The 24,091-nt window shown below is 39.2% G+C and overlaps 1 protein-coding gene across 16 annotated transcripts in view; it reads right to left on the bottom strand.

Moving 5' to 3' along the window:
- The window catches only part of DOCK4 (dedicator of cytokinesis 4), a 457,247-nt gene that overhangs the window by 101,869 nt on the left and 331,287 nt on the right, over nucleotides 1-24,091 (bottom strand). For all 16 annotated transcript variants that reach the window (XR_014834200.1, XM_021079277.2, XM_021079279.2 and 13 more), the window contains exons 24-26: nucleotides 19,654-19,781; nucleotides 17,263-17,397; nucleotides 5,621-5,719 (exon numbers count right to left, since the gene is read on the bottom strand). Coding sequence is in view for 15 of the 16 variants with exons in the window: in XM_021079277.2 (XP_020934936.2) it covers nucleotides 5,621-5,719; nucleotides 17,263-17,397; nucleotides 19,654-19,781 (362 nt within the window). In the remaining variant the exon portion in view is untranslated. The remainder of the gene's footprint in view (nucleotides 1-5,620; nucleotides 5,720-17,262; nucleotides 17,398-19,653; nucleotides 19,782-24,091) is intronic.

Raw genomic sequence — 24,091 nt, 5'->3', positions numbered from 1 at the left:
CTGATGCAGAGGAATTACAAATTAATTTTATGTTTTCTTAGGAATAGAAAATAATCATGGTCATCTTAAGCGGCTGGAGCAACAACGCTCTCTCTACATAAAATGGCAGGGACGTGGACAAAACCTTAGCCCCCAGTAGAAGGTGGGTGTGTAATAGAACATTACCGACAACAGAAGGAGAAAAAAACCCTCATCACTGCTTAGTTTTTGCTTTTGTTTGTTTCTAAAATAATGGCATGTTCTAGGGAAGGAAAGAAACACTGCAGAGTACCAGTGCTGAGGTCCACGCTCCTACACACCAGCTGACACTGTGACTCACACACAACTACCTGAGGACCAAGGAGAAGAAGTGGCCTGGTGTTCACGAGGCCGGAAGCTACTTCAGCAGTAGCCCTGGAGATGCCCAGGCTCTCCAAGCAAGAATGGGGGTAAAATACCATAAGTCTTAGCAGATTCTTCTTCTTCTTTTTTTTTTTTTTTTTTTTTTTTTTTGTGTGTGTGTGTGTGTGTGTGTGTCTTTTTGCCTTGCATATGCTCCTATGAACACCGGGGTGCATGTATATTTTCAAACTAGAGTTTTCTCCAACTATATGCTCAGGAGTTGGATTGCAGGGTAATATGGTAACTCTAGCTTTAATTTTCAAAGGAACCTCTATACTATTCTCCAGAGAAGCTGTACCAGTTTATAGTGCCATGTTCATATTGCCATTAGGATGCTTTCTAATGGCAAAAATCATCAACATCCTGAAGGCCCATCAAAAGGGGAATACTTAAGTTCTGGAGCATCATATAATGAGACTCAGAATAAGGAATGATGTAGTGGGTTATATAATGTCCATGATATACTACTGTGTTGAAAAAATATGTGCAACCAATATGAATAGTATCATTCCACTAAAAAATTGTGTAGATAGCACAGAAAATAGCCTGTGAGGATGCACCCCTATGTGTTAACAGCAGCTACCTCCTGGGATTAGAATGCATGCATGCGGAAGAAAAGAGGACATGTGCTTTGGTTTATGACTTTACACCAGTCGGGTTACATGGGATTTTTACTGTCAAATCCCAATATCAGTTATGATTTTTCACTAACATCACTCTATCAAGTTGTCGCTTTCCTTACTGATCATTCCCTTAGGTATTCCATTTCTAACCTACACGTAGATACAAAAATCTCCCAAATAACTCTCCCTCTGCCAATCTCCCTCTGCCCATCTGCCTCTTAAAATTTTCCCACTTCCTGACAAGAATTACCGTATTCCTTTTAAAGAGGTGGTGAATGAAATGTTACACGATGTGATAGCAAAAGCGGTGGTTTAGCAACGTTTATTAAAGTTTAGGCAAAAGCTGAGTTCAGCTGCCTGAGCAAAGAGCTGAGATGGTGCTAGAAATCCTAGCCCTCCCAACTACTTGGAAAGGAGGGTAACATCAAACTGCATCGCAGGGGACAGTGAAATGAGATGCTGCAAGAACAGAGTTTAGCGCTGCCTCCGGCTTGCGCCTGTGGGGGTGGGGGTGGGGGTGAGGTGATACACCTGTTACCCATTATCACTGTTGTTGTTTATACACATCACACTCATTTGTAACATAATCATTTAGATGCCCCTAATAACACGAAGGTATTAACAGAGATGGGTTTTTTTAGCCCCACTATCCCTAATGTCGAGCCAAGGTGCTCAACAAATGTCTGCGGAGTCAAACAATGGACACAATAAAATAAGGACAGTGTTTACCTCACAGAGTTCTTTGCAGGATTAAATGAGTTAACATTCATCAACCTCTTAGTATCTGACAGGTACCAAGTTCTATGTAAAGGTTTGCTGTTTGAGGTCCTCAGTTCTTTTACCATGACACCCAAATCCCAAAGTCTTCTTTAAGGTTTTCAGTTTTATGATCCATTTGGCAGCAAAACCTGACCCAAACTACCAGTCTTTATTTACTCCACCTAGAAGGAATACTGTGTTTAGCTGCTGAAATAGTGAGACACTTGATTGTACAGTTGACCCTTGGACAACATGGCTTTGGGCTGTGCAGGTTCACTTATACACAAATTTTTTTCAATAGTAAATACAACAGTACATGATCTGAAGTTGGTTGAACTGCAGGTGCAGAACTGTGGATACTGAGGAATCACCTATACATAGGGCCGCCTGAAGGTTATATGTGGATTTTCAACTGTGTGCTGTTCAAGGGTCAACCGTAGTTGCTACCCTTAAACGTGCTATACTATACTGTATATGTGCCACATCATCTTTCTGAAATTTCAAAAGCTTTAATTTCTGAAATACATGTGCTATATGAACTTTAGATAAAGGACTCTGGACCAGTGCTATTGTCTTTGGAAAATCTTGCACTCTGAGTTTCGGTAGCACAAATACGAGTATTTGACTTTGAAGAAAACTGAGAAGAGAAAAAAATGTATTTGTTAAAAGGTGACCTCTGAACTTTTGAAATACAGATGAAAACCAGAAGGCTAATTAGCCTTTGGTAAAATAAATGACCTCCAGTCTCACACCAGTTATCCCCCTTCCATTCTGACAGTGGGGAAGATGAGCTTTCTCCCAGTCAAGGCTAATTAGTTCCCTCCTGCTGTTTTCCTAGAGACCTCACCCAGTAAATTAGCACCTCTTTTATCTTTAGCTTCTTCCTCTCTACCAGCTCTGATCATTAATATTTAAATATGTTTAAATCTCCTCCATAATAAACATTCCTCTGACATCCCAAGTTGCTCCTCTTCTTAAAACTGTCTATATCTACCAATCTTTTTCTTTTTTCTTCTTTTTTTTTTTTTCCATTCCTCAATCTATGACATCTTGGCTTCCACCATCGCCAGCATTGAAATTGCTCATCAAGTTCACCAACAATATTCAATAATTCAAGAGTGCAACCAGATAGGTCTTTCTTAACACAAATGTGATCAGGTCTCTCCCTTCTTTAAAACTTCCATAGCTTCCCAATGACCTCAAAATAAAGTCACACGTTCACAGAGCCTTATGTCTTAGAACTCTCTTCCTCATACTCTACAGTCAGCCCATCAATCTACAGATGTTTTTTGAATGCCTAAAACGTTCTAGGTAAGTTCTGGGATCTGAGGCTACAGCAGGGAACCAGCCATGGTTTCCAGACATCAAGCTTATAACCTAGTAACTAGGAGTTGGGGATATACATCAACGAATAAACTGAAATATTCCAGATTCTAATAACCATTAGAAAGGTGGAATGGCAGTGTGGTAGGCCAGGCAGGGTATTCAGGTGACATTTTAGTTGAGAGAGATGAGTGTCTCAGTCAACGATGACCAGCACACTCCCAACTCAGCTCTCAGCTGAGAGACTTCCCTAACCCTAACCCTAACCCTAACCCTAACCCAAGAGTTTTCTTCTTGTCTGAGTTTGGGCTGCCAGCATTTCCTAGATGCTCCAAAGCACTGGGTGCTTACTCTGCACTCGTCATCTTTACCTGACTCTTATTGGCCGTTACCTGCCTGACTCCTCCCAGTACAGGAACTGGCCTTTTTATTTCCCATTACATAATAGCCCTGGTAGCACTTGGTATGCCTGAACTGCTCAATCTATATTTCCTGAAAAACAGATAAAGTCATTAATATTGTTAAATAATTTTCCTGGCTTGAAGACCCAGTTTTTGTTTGTTTGTTTGTTTTAGGCCTAGCTATTTTGAAGGGGAAATATGTGTCTTTTGAAAAGGTATGTGGTTGACTGAAATAAGGGAAGCCACATAAAACACTTTATTCATTGCTTTCATTTGCTTTATTATTGTTAATGTGAATATCAAAGTATAAAGCTCAACACCTAGATTAAATAAATTATGTTCTTCAGCTTATGCTTTTTTGCTAATTTTTTTTATTCCCAGGCCCTGTGAAAATGTGTAATCTTTTCCTACATGAAATTTTGAAACATGAAGTCACACTTTTTTTTTTTTTTTTTTTTGGTCTCTTTGTCTTTTCTAGGGCCACACCTGCAGCATATGGAGGTTTCCAGGCTAGGGGCTGAATCAGAGCTATAGCCGCCGGCCTATGCCAGGGCCACAGCAGCACCAGATCTGAGCTGCATCTACAACCTACACCGCAGCTCAAGACAACACCAGATCCTCAACCCACTGAGCAAGGCCAGGGATCGAACTCACAACCTCATGGTTCCTAGTCTGATTTGTTAACCACTGAGCCACAACGGGAACTCCTGAGGTTGTAGCTTCTTAAGTAAAACCTAACAGTTCCTCAGCTGTGTTAAATATTCGACTTCTGATGAAAGCTAATAACTGCACGATTGTTTTCCTTTTTAACCATATGGATTTCTGTATGTAGAGTAAGTTCTAAGACATATCCATTTTAAATTCTAAACTCAAGATTGAATATAAGCATAAAACTATGATATTTTTACAGCTTGGGCACATGCTAACCAACTGACTATTAGATTACATCTGGCCAAACCTATTCTTTGTTTTATACGACTCAATTTGCCCACTGATCCAAGGTAACTGAAAGATACTTCTGAGACTATATAACAGTTAAAAGTCAAAGACAAGCGATCCTTATGCACTATCTATATTTTAAAAAAATCTACAAATCTTCCTCTAAGGCCCCATGAAGGCTTCCAATCATGCAAATGTTAAAATGTGAGTATAACCCTGTCCTATAATTCTCCACCCCTCAGCACTTCAGTAGTTCTTCCATTTTGATAGTTTACATATGAAGCTGTCTGAAGCTGAAGCAATGGAGGAGAAATAAAAGGAACTAAGGACAGATGACAGGTCATTCCTCCGACTGAGGACAATCAACCCCTAAGCCTTTAGTGAACACTATGAAGGAAAGATTAAAGTACCCTAAGTCTTCGCAAAGTTGGATTTTTACAAATCCTGCGTCAATATTTTCTATGCAACATCAGACTGTTACCAAACTAGCACAGCACATTGATGAGAATATAGCCAACAACTCTGCCTCCCTCATCAGAATGTTGTAACCATAACTTCTCATTGTGGTTTTAGTGTAATGAAATCAGCGAAAATAGTAATATATTCTTCCTTATCTTCTATGAAGGCAGCCCTTCTTTTCTTTTGTCTTTTAGGGCTGCACCCACAGCATATGGAGGTCAAATTGGAGCTATAGCCACCAGCCTATGCCACAGCCACAGCAACATGGGATCCGAGCCGCATCTGCAACCTATACCACAGCTCATGGCAATGCTGGATCCTTAACCCACTGAGCAAGGCCAGGGATTGAACCTATGTCCTCATGGATACTCGTCAGATTCATTTCCGCTGAACCACAACGGGAACTCCTAAGGCGGTATTTCTAATTCCACTTAACTAAGCTTAGTCTATTTGCTTTTGCCTTGTTCTGTTAGTCCATGACTAGGTCACTGGACTTTGATGATAGGGACTTCGAATCTTACATCCTTATCTAAAATAAGAGTTAACTGCTTGGACTGAGTACAGGAATTTTAAAGCGTCAATACGGATGAGCAAACCTGTGGATAAAGTTGAGGAACAATGGAATTAAATTGAAACAGGTAAAGCAACTGTCCAAGAACCATCTGAACCATGATGGATAAAAATAAAAGCAACTAAAAAGATACATTAAAGGGCACTTTAAAAAATGATACTTACCCTTAGTTCTTCTTTAGTATTGAAACTGTCAAGAAGCTGTTGATAGTGTCTATCTGTCATTTGCCGTAGTAAGGACAGGAGACAAGCAACAAACTCCCCCTAATTAATTAAAAAAAAAAAGAAAGAAAAAAGCAAATGCATTTTTTGGTAAGTATATCACAGACATCAGTAGCTTACTTTCAACTGCCCTCAAATAGAACATTAGAAAAAAGACTCCACTGTGATGGAATTTACCCCATAATGCTGTCTTAATCTAAATCACAGTATCACAGTCAACATTTCTCCCTGTGATGATTGCCATTTACTTGGTATACACGCATTTTTAAATTTAGAGTGGATTTTTTGAAAAAAAAAAAAAAAACTTGGGTGGAAGCTTTTCACTAGGGAAGTAACTCCACACACTTCAAGAAGGTAAGGCAACGAGGCCCCCAAGCATGTATTAAGCATTTACTAGGCCTTTGTTCATTTTTATCATTTTTAGATGGCTGCACCTGCAGTATATGGAAGTTTCCAGGCCAGGGACTGAATCCAAGTGGCTCCTTATGCCACAGCTGGGGCAATGTCAGATCATTTAACCCACCACCCCAGGCTGGGGATTAAACTCATGCCTCCACAGCAACTTGAACCACTGCATTGGATTCTTAACCGACTGTGTCACAGCAGGAATTCTCATTAGTATCATCTGAGCCTCATATCAGTGCTATAAGGTAGGGGTATACCACTAATTCAAAGAAGGTAAAACGTAGGTTTAGTGGGCTAAAAGACTTGCCCCAAATCACACAGCTAGAAACTGGTAAAGATGGAGTTATTCCTAGATTTTTCTATTCCAAACCTCTTGCTGTAACTTCACGCTCCAGTTTTGAATTTACTTGCCCTTCCCCTGCTCATCAGTATGCTTAGCTGCTGACTTGCTGGGTATAGAGAAAGCCATACATCGTATAATGTTGGTTTCCATTTCCTTTTAAGAACAGTGAAATTTAACTGTGATCCTTTTTGGCTTGGGCACTATGTGACCGACTCCTATAAAGTTCAAATCTTAAAAATTAATAATGAAAAAGAAAAAAAAGGATCAGATTCAGTTCTTGGCCTGGAAACATATGCCATAGGTGTGGTCATAAAAATATTTTTTTTTTTTTTTTGTTTTCAATACAAACTTTTTTCTCCAGCAAAGAATTTATCTGCTTGTAATTACATTTAAAACAAGACAAGCACAACAGGATAAGTAGTCAGTAGTAACTGACTGGATTTAGAGAAATGCAGTTTAATTGGGAATTGGTTTCTTTGAATCTACATGGAAAAAGATTATAGGCTCAGATGTAAAATTTGAGACTAAAAGCTCTGAGATGTGGGATTTGACAACTAAGTCAGGACAGTTAAACACATCCTCATTAAGGCCATAGGAAGCCTGAGGATGCTGCTTAGTGGCCAAATCAGGGTGACCAGAGATGCAGGCCGACTCCTTGCACATGGACGGATAATTATTTGTAACACAGAGATACAACAAATAGTTATCCCTACGTACTTTTTAGGGAAAATACTTAAGAACTAACCAGTACAGCCTAGCAGAAATACCCTCTAAGCTCAACGTATTACATTGATAATGAAAAAAAGGAATCCTTGATACTAAACACAAGAAATAGAAAATGTAAGGGGACAATTATGAATATTTTAATGGATGTGTGTATGAGGACATAAACCAAGGCGAAGCAAAAACTACTCAAAAGGATTGGGAGAACAGTGCCTGCGGCTCACACATGACTGGGAAGAGTGCCTTTTCTTACCAGCTAGACTGAAAAATGCTACTAACAGGGCATCAGTTAGAGTACTAAAAAGAACCTTTCTTCAGTAGTGGGGAAAAACTGCTGCTAGAACAAATGCTGCTTTGAACCTACCTAAGAAAGTTCAAAAGCAAGACGTGAAAACAATTGAACAGTTCCTAAAAATTTTAACTTCATTCCGCAAGAAAATTAAAGATATTTTTAGAAATTAAAAAAAAAATCCACCTCCCATAAGGCAGAAAGCACAATGCCTGGCATTCAAAAAAAAATTATTAGGCTTACACAGAAGCAGGAAAAAATGATGATACAAATGAGAAGAAAAATTCAATCAATGGAAACAGATTAGATGACACAAAAATAGAATTAGCAGTCATGGATATTAAAATAGCTATTATTAGTGTATTCTATATATTTAGGAAGCCTGAGGAAAGACTGAACATGTTAATTAGAGACATGAAAGATTTCAAAAGGACCTAAATTAAATCTCCAGAGTTGAAGACTATCATGTGTGATATGAAAATTCACTAAGTGGGGGGACTAATGGCAGATTGGACTGTGGATGAAGGACATTACCTGCCATTTCAGTGAACAAAGGATGCTATGGCCATAAAGCCATCAGCCACTGAAGCAACCACTGAAGGTGCCCCCTAAGAGGAATTCAGGATGGAGGAAAACAGGATACAGGCCCTAGATAGTTAAGATGAATATCAAAGGAACAATTTCACCAAGCCCAGACTCTTATACTTCCCATACAGAGATAAGCACGAAAACTGTTAGAGCTCATCAATGAATTTGGCAAAGTAGCAGGATACAAAATTCATACACAGAAATTGATGCATTTTTATATACTAACAACAAAAGATCAGAAAGGGAAATTAGGGAAACAATCCCATTTACCGTCACATCAAAAAAGAATAAAATATTTAGAAATAAACCTACCTAAAGAGACAAAAGACCTGTACTCTGAAAACTATAAGATGCTGATGCAAGGAATCAAAGATGACACAAACAGATGGAAAGACATACTATGCTCTTGGATTGGAAGAATCAATATTATCAAAATGGCTACACTACCCAAGGCAATCTACAGATTCAATGCAATCACTATCAAATTACCAAGGACATTTTTCATAGAACTCAAACAAAATATTTTAAACAAACTTCCAAAAGTTTGTTTGGAAGCACAAAAGACCCAGAATAGCCAAAGATGTACTAAGAAAGAAAAATGGAGCTGGAAGAATCAGGCTCCCTGACTTCAGATTCTACTACAAAGCTAGAGTCATCAAAACCATATGATACTGGCACCAAAGACAGAAATATAGATCAGTGGAACAGGATAGAAAACCCAGAATTAAACCCACACACCTACAGTCAACTAATCTATGACAAAGGAGGCAAGAATATATAGTCCCTTCAATAAGTGGTGCTGGAAAAACTGGACAGCCGCATGTCAAAGAATGAAATCAGAACACTCCCTAACACCATACACAAAAATAAACTCGAAATGGATTAAAGACCTAAATATAAGACCTGATACTATAAAACTCTTAGAGGAAAACATAGGTCAAACACTCTCCAACACAAACCACAGCAATATCTTTTCAGATACACCTCCTAGAGTAATGATGATAAAAACAAAAATAAACAAATGGAACTTAAACTTAAAAGTTTCCACACAGCAAAGGAAACCCTAAACAAAACAAAAGACAACACACAGAATGGGAGAAGATATTTGCAAATGAAGCAACTGACAAGGGATTAATCTCCAAAATTTACAAACACCTCCTGCAGCTCAATACCAAAAAAACAAACAACCCCATCAAAAAATGGGCAAAAGATCTAAACAGACAATTCTCCAAAGAAGACATACGGATGGCCAAAAAACACATGAAAAGAGGTTCAATATCACTAGTTATTACAGAAATGCAAATCAAAATTACCTTACACTGGTCAGAATGGCCACCATCAAAAAGTCTACAAACAATAAATGCTGGAGAGGGTGTGGAGAAAAGGGAACCCTCTTACACTGTTGATGGGAATGTAAATTGATGCAACCACTGTGGAAAACAGTATGGAGATTCCTCAGAAAATTAAAAATAGAATTACCATTTGATCCAGCAATCCCACTCCTGGGCATCTATCCAGAGAAAACCATGACTCGAAAATGTTCATTGCAGCACTATATACAATAGCCAAGACACGGAAACAACCTAAATGTCCATCAACAGAGGAATGCATAAAGAAGATGTGGTACATATACACAATGGAATATTACTCAGCCATTAAAAGGAAGGAAATAACAGATTTGCAGCAACATGGCTGGACCTAGAAATTATCATGTTAAGTCAGTCAGATAATTAGATGCCAACATCAAATGCTATCACTTACATGTGGAATCTAAAAAAGGGACACAATGAACTTCTTTGCAGAACAGATACTGACTCATAGACTTTGAAAAACTTACAGTTTCCAGAGACAGGTTGGGGGGTGGGGGGATCAGCTGGAGGTTTGGGATGGAAATGCTATATAATTGTGCTGTGGTGATCATTGTAAAACTACAAATGTAATAAAATTCATTGAGTATTTTAAAAATAAATAAAATAAAATATGAGACAAATGAATCTATCTATGACAAAGAGAACAAACTTGCTGTTGCCAAGGGGGAGCAGGCTGGGGGAGAGATGGAGTGGGAGGTTAGGGTTAGCAGATGTAAGCTATTATACATGGAAGGGAAAAGCAACAAGGTCCTACTGTATAGCATAGAGAACTATATTCAACATCCTGTGATAAAACATAATGGAAAAGACTATTAAAAAAAAAGAACATAAATGTGAATAACCGATCACTTTGCTACACAGCAGAAATTAACATAACATTGTAAATCAACTATACTTCAATAAGAGAAAATAAAATTAAAAAACACATATAGGAGTTCCTGCGGTGGCTCCGTGGGTTAAGAGTTATGTGTTAGTGTTAGTGTCTGTGAGGATGCAGGTTCAATTCCTGGCCTCATTCAGTGGGTTAAGGATCTGGTGATGCCATAAGCTGCAGCAGCACAGGCCACAGATGTGGCTCAAATTTGGTGTTGCCATGGCTATGGTGTAGGCCTGAAACTGCAGCTCCGATTTGAGCCCTGGCCTGGGAACTTGCATATACTGCAGGTGCAGCAGTAAAAAGAAAAGGAAAAAAATCCACATAATCTTTTGTCAATTATATCTTTAAAAAACTTAAAAAAATACAGTGACAACACCACCATTTATGGAATGGCACTACGTATAAGTTGCTATATTTTGATTATATTGTTAATTTTATTCCTTACTACAACCTTGTTGCATAGACACTAATAACTTCACTTTACAGTGAGATGTGTTAAAGTTAATAACATATTTATTCCAGATTCCATAGCTAGAAAATGGTGAGCTGGGGTGTAAACCCAGGTATCTCTTGCTTTTTTTCCTATTGCTCAGAGTGACTTATTTTATAGGGAAATACATCTGAAATATAAGCTTGAGGCTTATATTTCAAATATAAGCAGGTATATGAAAATCTCTCTGTTAACCAATGCTAGTACTTTGTAGCGTCTTCTACATCTTGACATAAAAATGCACATCTAATTGGTATAAATGCATTCAATTTTTTATCTCATTTTTCTATATATATCTACACTATTTCCAATGTAGCTACTAGATTAATATTGTTAAAATATTTATTTCAACATAAATCCTGTGAATAGTGAAGTATCATAAATGACAAGTCTTTTTTTTTCTTTTTACAGGCAGCGCCTGCAGCACACGGAAGTTCCCAGGCTAGGGGTTGAATGGGAGCTACAGCTGCCGGCCTCCACCACAGCGACAGCAATGTGGGATCTGAGCTGCATCCGAGACCTACACCACAGCTCAAATCAATGCCAGATTCTTAACCCACTGAGCGAGGCCAGGGATCGAACCCGCATCTTCATGGATACTAGTTGGGTTTTTAACCCACTGTGCCACAACAGGAACTCCAATGATACACTACTTTTAATGATGTTAGTAAAAATTTAAAAATTATTAAAAAATAAGTAGACTTTCATTAAGTCTTAGAGTCACTGTACCTAGGCAAGTACCTCTTTTGAATCCAGGTTATTAACTATTTATAACTCTCACATCAGGTTTAGGTCCATTGCAAACAACCTGTCATTCCGATGTCTAATGTTGGCACATTTGAGACACACCAATGTCTACTCGACAATGTCATTTTATTTATTCACTTAATGCATTCAGGCACTCCAAGCACATTTAACCCTAAGAGGCTTAGACATCCAGTATCTTACTGACATGTTTTTCATCAGTAATATAATTTTATTTGTTTTATTTAAAAGATTTTCGGAGTTCCCACTGGGGTTCAGCAGAAATGAATCTGACTAGTATCCATGAGGATGCAGGTTCAAACCCTGGCCTTGCTCAGTGGGTTAAGGATCCGGTGTTACCTTGAGCTGTGGTGTAGGTCACAGAAACAGCTTGGATCTGGCGTTGCTGTGGCTGTGGGCATAGGCTGGTGGCTATAGCTCTGATTTGACCCCTAGTCTAGGAACCTCCATATGCCGTGGGTATGGCCCCAAAAAGACAAAAAATAAATAGAAGATTTCAAGTGTTTACCTGAAAATCCTGGACTCACAGTTTGTTAAAAAGAATAAATAAAAATCCATCGTTGGTCAAGATTCACTTCCTTTTAGTGTCGGAATTTTTTTTAACCTACAAATCACCTTTAAAAAGAATTCTGTGCTGCAATACTTTGTATCCATTTTACAACTAGATTGAGTATAATGGGCATTTTCCCCAGTAAGTGTGAATGATATTATTAGATGGCTACAAGTTAGTCTTTTGGAAGCCTTCTGTTGTACATACGCAATTGTTCCCAGAAACTTCTTACAGAATTCTCCAGCCTTCTTTTCCCCAACCACAGCCCGCAATGCACAAAAAGTTCAGATAAATGCAGAGTATGCCTTTGACATTCATGCTGAACTCAAGTCATCTGCACTATACATGGCGCTGAACAGATTTACGTGCAAAGCAAAGAAGTATTTATCAACCATAAGGGACTCTGGAGTCCAATTAGTTGAGGGTGTGAACGGATGGCCACATATGCCTCTTTATAAAATCTGCTACCATGTACATTTAGACTTTTGAAAGGAATCAATTACAATAGTGCTTCCCCCTCCCCACCCCCGCTATAAAGAGAGTTTTAAAGTTTGAAGAACAGTTGGTAGAAGAACAAGAAATACAATCCTTTGAGACAGTAAAAATAAGGCTGTTGTTATCTGCAATTCTTATATAGTCATCCTGATGGGTGTTCCTGGGAGGCAGGGTGACAGACGTGGTACTAATAGAGAGCTGAATGCTTCACCACCACACACTGTGGGAATGGCTTCTATCTACCGTATATCCACTAATTGTGGGCACTTTTTCAGTAAGTACTGAAAAGTTCTTAGTGCAAAACTGCCGTGTGAAGACTCCCTACTTGGCCTGTTTTGTTTCTTTTTTTTTAACTTTAATTTTTTATTGAAGTATAGTTGATTTACAATGTTGTGTTAGTTTCTGATGTACATCAAAGTGATTCAGCTCTACATATGCATTTATCCAATCTTTTTCAGATTCTTTCCGCATATGGACAGCCTATATTCTAAGAGAAAAGGATGAAGAAATTCAGCAGGTCTTCAGCGCCCCGAGAAATGACCTTGTCAATGACCAGATCAAACTTTTCACTATAAAGTTAGTTGTAACAACAACAGTATGAGTACTGCTTCTGTAATTATCATAAATCCAGACTACTGTTGCTACCACCACTACTAATTGCTAAAGTGTACTGATACTGTTTAAACACTTTTATAGATTTCATGAAATCCTCACAGTAACTTTGGGATATGTACAATTATTTTCTCTATTTTAAAGAAATAGAAACTTTAAAAAAACTGAAGCTTAGAGATATTAGGTAACTTGCCCAAGAGCATAGGCAGATCATCAAGTGGCAGAGTGGGATTCAAACCAGGTTGGCTGAGGACTCAAAAAAAAAAACATATTAAAGCATGAAATCTAAGGTGCCAAATAATTTAAATGTGTGTTTTCTTGCCGTCTTCATCACACATACCTTGAGAAAGTTTGGTTTTTCACACAGCAAAGCACACAACACAACTTCCCCGGACAAGGTTTCACTTGATGCGATCTTCCTAAAATTCAGCATGCCAGACGATCACCCCACCCACCCCACCCCCAAAGCCATCCAGAAACCTGACCCACTGCCTCCTCAAGCCCCTTAATTTGCTCTGATTATTACAACTGTGAAGGCCTACAGGCTAACCATATCCCAGAGAAATTTGGCAGTGACAACCTTGCCTATGGATACAAAGCAGTCTGAAAAAGTGTTTCGGCTTTTGACCTCAGGCAGTCTTTGACCACACGGAGCACTTGCTATGATTTCGTTTACGAGGCCATTATAATTTTAGAACTGTGTCTGAGCTGTATTGCCAGGAAGCAGTTGAGATGTTACCATCAAAACCAAAATGAAGGAGACCTTCTGTTTTGGGGGAGATGGAGGATATATGCTTTTCCCAATTCCTCTTGCCAAGTACAACTAAAATCCCTCCATTAGATATGAAACGCTAGAAGACGACTCTGGAACAGACTAGCTAGGCACCTTGAACCAAGGGAAGGACATGGCGTTGAACTCTTGGGATTTTCTTTTAGCCTCAGACATCCCCTCCTCTGGAGCTGAAACACCATCAACTGCAACAGCAGTTCCCCCCAACCCCCAACAAAACTTGCGCCAAAGGACCAAGAAAAGGGCAGTTTAATAAGACAAACCTTTCAGCCATCACTGCTCTACTGCAGTGAAACACTACCAAAAACTCCAGCATCTCCCACACTTGCAAAAGCCAAATGGGGAGCCCAGACATCCATGTTCACAAGGCTTTGATGAGGTACCCCAATATCCCTCTCCAGAGTGGAGAGCCAAACAGAGAGCAGGTACTTTCACGACTACTGCTCAGTGTCAGTGGAGACAAAGTGGGGAGCCTGGACGTCTTTATTCATCTGGCCATAATGAATTGGCACCCAATCCCTTCACCTGTCAGGTGGTGTCACATAAAGCCAGTTAAAACAGAAGGTTTAAATAATACTCCAAGTCTTATAAAATAAAAGTGTCCAGATTTCAACTGCAAATCACTCATCCTACCCAAACCCAAAAAGATCTCAAATTGAATGAAAAGAGACAACAGACATTAATACTGAGGTGATAAGAGACGTTAAAATTTTCTGACACAGCTAATACAAAAATTAACTCAAAATGGTACATGGAGTTAAATACAATATATAAGACTATTAATATTTGTAGGAAAAAAAGTCTAGGAGATAACCTTCAGGATATAGGGCTAGACAAAGAGAGTTCTTTAAACTTGACATCGAAAGCACGATTCATAAAAATAAAAACTGATAAGTTGGACTTCATCAAAATCAAAAACTTCTGCTCTACTAAAGACCCTATAGGATGAAAAAGGAAAAAAATGAAAAAATAAACTACAGAGTGGGAGAAAATATTTTTAAACCATACATTTAATAAAGGACAAGAATCTGGAATATATAAAGAACTCTCAAAACTCAAGAGTAAAAAGTAGTCCAATTAGAAAATGAGGAAAAGACATGAAGAGACAGTCCACCAATGAGGATATATAAATGGCAAATAAGTATGTGAAAAGATGTGCATCCTTATTAGCCATTAAGGAAATTCAAATTGAAACACATACGATATCACTACCCACCTATTAGAATGTTCCCCTCTCCCCAAAAAGTGACAACACTAAATGCTGATAAAGGTATTGCAAAATTGAATCATTCATTAAACACTGTGTATATGAGAATATAAAATAATACAGCTACTAGGGAAAGCAGTATGTTTCTTAAAACAAAACAAAACAAAACAATGCAAAACTATTGTACAACCCAGCAACCACGCTCCTGGGCATTTATCCTAGAGAAACGAAGACTTAGGCTGACATAAAAACTTGCACTCAAATGTTTAAAACAACTTTGTTAGTAAAGGCAAAATCTGGAACAACTCTGACGGCCTTCATTGGGTATGGTTAAATACGGTATGTCCATACCATGAAAACCACTGAGCGCAGGGTGAGGTGGGGGGCGGGAGGGGAATAAATAAATAAATAATAAAAAATACACACAGTGACCTGGATGGATCTCCAGAGAATTATGGTGAGTAGAAAAAAAAAAAATGCTCATCACAATAGGTTACATATTGCATGATTCCATTTTATATAAAACTCCTGAAATGACAAAATAACAAAAATGGAGAGGAGATGTGTGGTTGCCAGGGTTAAGGAGGAGGTGGAGATGGGAGGAAAGCAGGTTTGGCTATAAAAGGGCAACAAGGGGGATTCTTGGGATGATGGAAATATTCTGTGTCTCGACTGTATTAATATCAATATCCTAGTTGTGACTGCATCCTATAGTTCTGTAAGACATTACCACTGGGTAAATTGGATAAAAGCTACATGGGATATCTCTATTATTTTTCACAACTGCATGTGATTTTACAATTACTACAAAATAAAAAAGTTCATAAAAACACGAAAATACAGAATACAAAAATTCAAAACAAAAATTCCCAAACTTTCAGACCCATAGTGAACTCTAGAAGCATTAGGAAGAAAACAAAAAACAAAAAAACATGTTTTGAGCATTTACTAAGAACCAAGTGGTGTACTAATGAGGTAGGTATCATTTTACACATGAAATTACATCAGACCCTGAGAAATTAACTGTGTGCCCTTCTTTTCTTTAAATGAGGCTGCAACCACTATTAAACATACAATTAAGAAGTGTTTTTCATACTATCTTTAGCATTAGTTTGTTAAAAAGGAAGAGTTTAACTTTACTTCCCAAACCCAGGGCTTGGATTCCTGAGTAAATTTCAGTTCTGAAAGCGGAGAAAATAAAATTCAACACAAGATGGCCATATTGAAACAGTCAAGCCAGGGTGGACTCTTTATGTGTTTTAAATAAAAGCAAAAATTATTTTCAGGGGCTAGGCAAAAATTCTTAAGATGGGGTTCTACAAAATAATGTAAAAATAATGTCAAAAGGCTGACATTTTGGTAAATAAAAATATGTGAAAACTACAGCAAATGGTATATGGAAGAATGTTCTTAGATCTAAAAAAACACATATTTGCTCAATTGGATGTGAGTTTTAAATAGAAATCCATCCATCCATCCATCCATCTTTCTCTCTCTCCACACACATACACACATATAACCTATCACATAAATTATTTTTTAAGATTTTATATAAATCATGTCATACTAGATTCATAAAAGAGTGGAGTTTGAATACACATTAGAAATCATCAAACTTTCTCCATTCACAGCTGAGGAAACAGCTCTTCCTCACCCCAAACAAAGATCCTTACTAGTCACAGTGAGAAATTTAAAAGGAGCCCTCAGGACCCCTGGGTGCTCTTGCTCTATCTGACCATTCTCACTTCCTCAATCAAAATCCAATCGCTGAGAAAAGAATCAAAAGGTATTGAGAATACTGATGCAATAGAATCACAGGTTAACTTAAACTGAGCAAAGTGAAGATAAATTGGGCACATGTGGTCCTTCTGTAACTAAAAACATCGCAATCCAAGATCTTTTAACAAACTTGAATCGTATCCTCATCCTCTGCTAAAATGAAGGTAAACTCACATACATGTGAAACGACCTCCCAAGGCCAGATTTCCCTGATTTTTACAGCAACCCACCCTCCGAGCAACCGAGGCTTTAACAAGCACAACTCTGCTGCTCCTTGCACGCCATTTGCGCTATGGCCTTACAGTGACATCCTGGAACTGGAGCCGCATCGTGGAACCGGGCGGCTGGGGTCGACTGGTGATCTCCAGTATGGTTCTCAACAGGATGTCCAGCAGGCTGGCCACTATCACGTCTATTTCCTCCAGCACAGACTTTTCCTTAAGAGAGAAAAAAATACCGCGTTTAAGAAATAGGGGCTTAATGTGTACATTAATCTCTCTTTGGTGCAACAGGGGGAAAAGCACATGCCCAAATCTAGAATCAGAGTCAGAGAACTCAAGAGCTGGACAGACCTAGGGACCCACCCTAACTCGCTTAAGTCAATGACCTTCTTTTATTAGAAATCAAAGGGAAAGAAAATGTTGACAGCTCTACCCAAGGAGGCAATGGGTCCTGGAGATACAAATAAAAATGTGGGGTGATGTTCTGAAAAGCACCGCAGACTAATTCGGAGCAAAAACCAATGCCACTGATAGGGTGGGAGGCCCTGAGTAAGTCAGTTTGCCCTTCTGAGCCTGATTCTTCAGGAAGTGTTCCTCTTGGTTTTAAGAATCGACAGTGTTTTGGTTTCAGATTTTGCTTACATTTAACTTTTCTCATCACTGGAGTTGCACAGCTTATTTTCCAAAAATCTATTTTAAGTGCAAATGAGTATTCTTATAAAAATGACCTTAAAAAAAATTCCTACATTAAAGGTTAGCAAAGAGCACTTTCAATTGAGGTGAATACTGGTAGCTGCAGGCTGGACGTCCGTGGCTATGGTGGGAACGCTCTTCCAGAATAAAATTAATCCTATCTAGGCCCCCAGGACTTGAGAGAAAAACCCAATATGCTCTGCACTGATTGTATGTAGTGGATTTGAGTTTCTATTATAGCTTCACAAGACGAAGCACTACGATTACAAATGCTTTGTGTACCAAGAAGACTGCCTTGGCAAAGGAAACTTTAAGAAACTATGAGTTTGAAAGAGCTTTTTGGCTAGGATTTTATGATAAACTTCCTTACACTCTTGCAAGAACACTACTAAGGCTTTTTTCCTCCAAGCCAGAGTTTCTGTCCTGAATTCCTCATTGATAAGCCCCCAAATTGATTGCAACTTCAACACTGAAATAGTAGGGGGAAAAAAATCACCTCTACTACCACCTGATGTTTTCAGTGTTCTGCAGTGAACTTACTTTTTAGTCTCAGTGATTAAAGTTAGAAAAAAAAAATTCCAACTAGGCACAACTAGGCTTTATTCAACTGGGTGTATAAAAACCATGGTCCTTCTCCAGGCAAGTCTGTCTTATTACACTTTTTTTTTTTAATTTTAATTTTTTTATTTTTATGGCTGCACCTGCAGCATATGGAAGTTCTGGGCCAGGCACTGACTCCGAACTGCATCCGCAGACTACACCACAGCAGGCAGCAACACCAGAACCTTAACCCGCTGAGCCAGGCTGGGGATCAAACCTGCATCCTCTTGGAGACTATGTTGGGTTCTGACCCACAACAGAGCTTCTGACCTTTTTCTCTCAAGTGCCAACTCTGCTCCTACAGTGCTGGAGCCCTATCTCCATTACTTCTACTGGGGGCCCATGCCAGCTGACTGCTGAGCTCTCCAGAAGGGACCAGATGTCAAAAATGGGGAAACTGTAGCACCGTAGTTAATGGGGAAACAGAGGAAGAAACAGGAGTGTCAGCACTCATTGCTTTGTAAAAGTTGTTACAGAAGCATATGATACTGCCTAACAAACAGCGACAGTGACACAACTAGAACAAGACAGCCTTCCTATGTGCATGACGGTGCATACGCCAAGCTGTCTCCATTTATAAGCAAGCATGCGATTGTTCTCTGTTGACAGGACATCACCTAATGCAACTGCATTGCCTCAAGAGTCAGGGACATGGACAGGAATTCCTAAAGCCAAAACAACTGAGTGATTACTGTCAGGTAAGTAATGGTTTGGGTTCAAGATACCTCCAGGCTGCTGGGGCTCTCCTTTGCTTCCACTGTCTCTACAGGCCGGGGCCAAGGGCCTTGGCCAAGCTCTGACCATCATCATGCAAACTTTCAAAGAATGGACCAAAACAGACCATCTTTGCAAGCAATAATTTATTCTTGCCACAGAGCACTCATCAAGATTAAAGACACATGTGGGAGGCTTCGAGATTTCTAATTTTTCCCACTGGGTATTCAGTTCTTCCTTGATATACAAGTTTAGGAAACCCAGGTTATTTGGGGTTATGGCTATCCCACAAGGCTAAAAATTTTTTTCCCTCAGAAGAAGAGCAAAAAGTCCAACCCAGCTGGAAATAAAAGTGAGACTCTCTCAGAGGATGACTCTTTGGTGGGATTTCTTTGAAGACTTATAAAATTTTATTTCCAGGAGCCATATGATGGGAACTGCCTCCTATGACCTGTATTTACTTACTGAGCTATTCTTCTTGATGAGACAAAATACGTTGCTAAGGATCCGCGCGCACATGATCAGGTCCTTCTGTTCTTGCAGGTGCATGTGGAGGTGATGCAACACGACAGGTAAGAGAATGTACCGGGAATCTGGAGGGAGAAGAAGCATTAGTGTCACTTCGAACAGTCCTGTATAACCTCACACAAACCCTGATCTACTCTTTAATCTAACTGTAACTGCTAAATTATTAACATGTGTAGTTAGAAAGATAGTAGTTCTACATGGTTAATATTCAAAAACAGTAGTGTCTTCCCCAAACTATGATTCCTGCACTTGCAAGGCCTCTGACTCTTTCATGGAGATAGGTTTTTTTTTTAAATTAAAAAAAAAAATTGTTCATTTTACCTCCAAAGACCTAAATGGCAAGCTTCTCTTGCTATTTCCAGATTTATCATTGAGACAGATCATCTACTGACTTTCCAATATGACAGATTAGCATTTAGCTTTTTATCCCTCCCCCCCTTTTTTTTTTTTTGGCTTTTTAGGCCCAGAGGTGTGGCATATGGAGGTTCCCAGGCTGGGGGTTGAATGGGAGCTGCAGCCACCGGCCTACAACCACAGCCACAGCAATGCCAGATCCGAGCCACTTCTGCAACCTACACTGCAGCTCACAGCAATGCTGGATCATTAACCCACTGAGCGAGGCCAGGGATGGAATCTACACCCTCATGGATACTAGTCAGACTCCTTTTCACTGAGCCACAGTAGGAACTAAAGGTTCCCAGGTTAGTCCCTACAGCCTCTCAAAAGAGTTCTATCACAATTTCCCACTAAATTAACATTTTGTGGCTGCTACCATTCTGCTTTCAAAACCTTTGTCTGTAACCAGTTTTTTTTTTTTTTTTTTTTTCATGGCTGCACCTGCGGCATATGGAAGTTACCAGGCGAGGGGTCGAATCAGAGTTGTAGCTGCTGGCCTACACCACAGCCACAGCAACACAGGATCTGAGCCGAGTCTGTGACCCACATCACAGATCATGGCAATGCCGGATCCTTAACCCAATGAGTGATGCCAGGGATTGAACCAAGTCTTCATGGATCTTAGTTGGGTTTGTTACTGCTGAGCCACGACAAGAACTCTCTATAACTGGATTTTGTTTTATTTTTGTTTCTCTCTTTCTGAAAGCTTCCAGGAAATTATTCTTGGTAATTTAAAATTTCATAATTATGTCCCTTGTCTAGGTTACTTAACTCTATAAACTCATGTCTTTCAGTTCTGGGGACTTGCTCTGAATTACTTCCGGGATTATCTCCTTCCTGGTATTTCTATGTCCTCTGCCTGAAATTTTTACTACATTTTCACTATGAATCTTTCCCTTTTCCTAGGCCAGGGATTGAATCTGAGTTGGAGCTTTGACCTACACCACACCTGTGGCAATGCCAGATCCTTAACCCACTGCATGGGGCCAGGGATCAAACCAGGACCACACAGAGATAAGCCAGATCATTAACCCACTGTGCCACAGTGGGAACTCCTACATTATCAATCTCAAACTGTCTTCTACTTGAATAACTCTAGGCATTTTCCTTACTTTATCTTCCAAAGCTTCTATTCAATATCCTTGTTTATGCTGTCATATATTTAATCTCCAAGAGTCCTTCTTACTTCCAAGGCCAGTGTTGCAGCTGCTCAACCTGTGCAGTCACACGGGTCCCTGTGCCCAGAATGGTCCCACACCTTAAGGCTCTACTGCAGCCATCATGAAACTCAGTATTTTCAAACATGAGGTGCTGCATTTTCATTATGCAGCCATTCCTCTTTATTCCTTTATTTATTCTTTATTATATTTATATTTATTTATTATATTCTTTATTTCTCTTTTTATAGTTTCCCATTCTTGTTTCATGGATACACTATCTTCTCTCTCTGGGGAAATCAGAGACAATTTTTTTATTTTTATTTTTTCTCCCTGAATTTATCTTTTCCTTTCAAGTTCTTTTAGTTTGCTTGCTTTTTCCTTTAGGTCTCTGCCTTTCACATTAGAGGTTTTTCTCCAACATCTGGTGATCTTTCATTGTCCATTCAGCTTTATAAGTGAGGTACTAAAATGCTAACTAGGGGGGAAAAAAATTACAACCCAAAACCTGTATGCCTAGGCAAGCCTGTGGACGGACGAGGCTTTACCACAGGGAGGACAGACATACAGATGTTTCATGAGGGGACCTCCAAATTTCCAAATTTGAGATGTCTGTTTTAGGGCTGGTCAGTTTCTCCAGAGAGGAAGCTGCCAGTCTCCCCTCTGGCAAGCATGAACTCATCCTTTTTTTGGCCATTTGAAATCAACACAAGAAGTGGTTAGTAGAAGCCTCTCTGTTTAACCTGTTTAATGAGGCCCTATTTACAGTGCGGTGCCTCATCCCTGCATTTAGCATTGTCTAGTTTTCCTGAATACAGGCATATCTCATTCATTTTCTCCAGCAAATAAACTGCACCCCCCACCCCCTTTTCTGGCTGCGTCCCTGGCATGTGGAAGCTTCGGGGTCAGGGATCGAACCTGTGCCACAACAGCAACCTGGGCTGCTGCAGTGACAACATCAGATCTTTAACCTGCTGCACTGCAAGGGAACTCTTCATAAAAACTGTTGATAGCTCTTATGCGTTGTCATCTTTCCTGCTGTCCTAAATTTGTGAGATTACATAATTTTTTTTTTTGTCTTTTATCTTTTTAGGGCCGCACCCATGGCATATGGAGGTTCCCAGGCTAGGCGTCCAATTGGAGCTGTACCTGCCAGCCTATGCCAGAGCCACAGCAACATGGGATCCGAGCCGTGTCTGCGACCTACCCCTCAGCTCATGGCAATGCCGGGTCCTTAACCGGCTGAGCAAGGCCAGGGATTGAACCCGAAACCTCGTGGTTACTAGTTGGGTTTGTTAACCACTGAGCCAGAACAGGAACTTCATTTTTTTTTTTTTGAGACATAATTTTTAAAAATTCCTTTAATGTCCATAGATACAAAAACCCTTTTCAAAACTTTAGGAAATCAATTTCAGCCATAGATAAATGAGACTTTAGGACCAAATGAGGTTCATCCTAAAAGGAAGTTTTAATACCTGAAACTCATATTCATCTACTTTCATCAAGAAAGAAAAGTAAATACAGTTGATTTTATTCATGGAAGTGAATTTCGAAAAAGTCACTGGGAATGATCAAACAGTGAATACTGAATCATCCTTCCTAGGGGAAACCTCTATGTACCTGTGCATATCTCACAGAGCTTACAATCTGAACTCCCAAAGATAACTCATCCAGGCAGTTTATTTTCATTATTTTACAAAGAGAAAGTGAAGTTCAGAAGTACGAAGGGGCCGGCCTGAGGGAGTCCCACAAACATGGGCCAGAGGGAGGATTCAAACTGTCAGCTGCCTGAGAGCTAGAGCCTCCTGCCCTCTGCTGCCTCCACCCTCTGCTCATCCCTGTGTGAGAGTGGAAATGAAGATAGAGCATCGTCATGTTTGACAGCTGGGAATGTATGCATCCTGCACCTTGTCGGATTCACTACTCTGTGCGTGTCCATGAATGGGCATTGAAGTGCCCTAAGTATCGATGTGGGGGTTACAAATAAGTTTTAGTTGAGTCAATCCACAAATAATGAATTTTGACTGCACATGCGTCATTTCTCCCTTAACTGGAAGTCTTATATTGATCCCTAACTTGTTGTTAATATTTGAAATAGTAAGGTGATAGGTAATCTAAAAACTTAAGCAGTATTTGAAAAAGTAAAATTAAGTACGCATATTGTCCTGAGTGCTAGTTTTTCAACATGATGTTAAGAGTACAAAATTATTGTCTATTATAATGGGCATTATTACTTATGGGACATGCCCACTTGCAAATCCCCTAGTCCCTGTCCCTCTCTGCTTGATTTTCTAAAAGATGTCACCTGTGCAACAATTCAAATAGATTAATCTTGGTTTATAAAAACCCATGTGTAAACCCATGGAAAGGATTTACAATGAGATCCTGCTGAGTAGCATTGAGAACTATGTCTAGATACTTACACTGCAACAGAACAAAGGGTGGGAAAAAAAAAATGTATACATGTAACTTGGCCCCCATGCTGCACAGCGTAAAAATAAATAAATAAATTATTTTAAAAATGTGCCTTATAAAGAGTTTGCATAAATTATAATTCCACTTTACTCATTCGAGGAAAAATGGGTAACTAAATAATTCTATACCTATTAAAGAAATTAAACTTGCTGTTAAGAGCATACAAGAAAAATCCAGACCCAGGTGGCTTCAATGAATTTATGAAGTATTCATTGGAAGAAAGCATATCAATTCTATACAAATCCTCCCAGAAAATAGAATAAACAGGGAATATCACTAATTCATTTTATGAGGCCAACATTATTTATGCCCAAATCAACCAAAGACATGACAAGAAAGCTAGATTT

Source organism: Sus scrofa, chromosome 18 (assembly GCF_054392235.1).
Source record: "Sus scrofa isolate SSC_HxYL_T2T_F1_AM1 chromosome 18, Sscrofa_HxYL_maternal_Yorkshire_Landrace_v2.0, whole genome shotgun sequence".
NCBI classification, from domain to species: domain Eukaryota; kingdom Metazoa; phylum Chordata; class Mammalia; order Artiodactyla; family Suidae; genus Sus; species Sus scrofa.
This window is presented reverse-complemented; position numbering and strand designations above follow the sequence as displayed.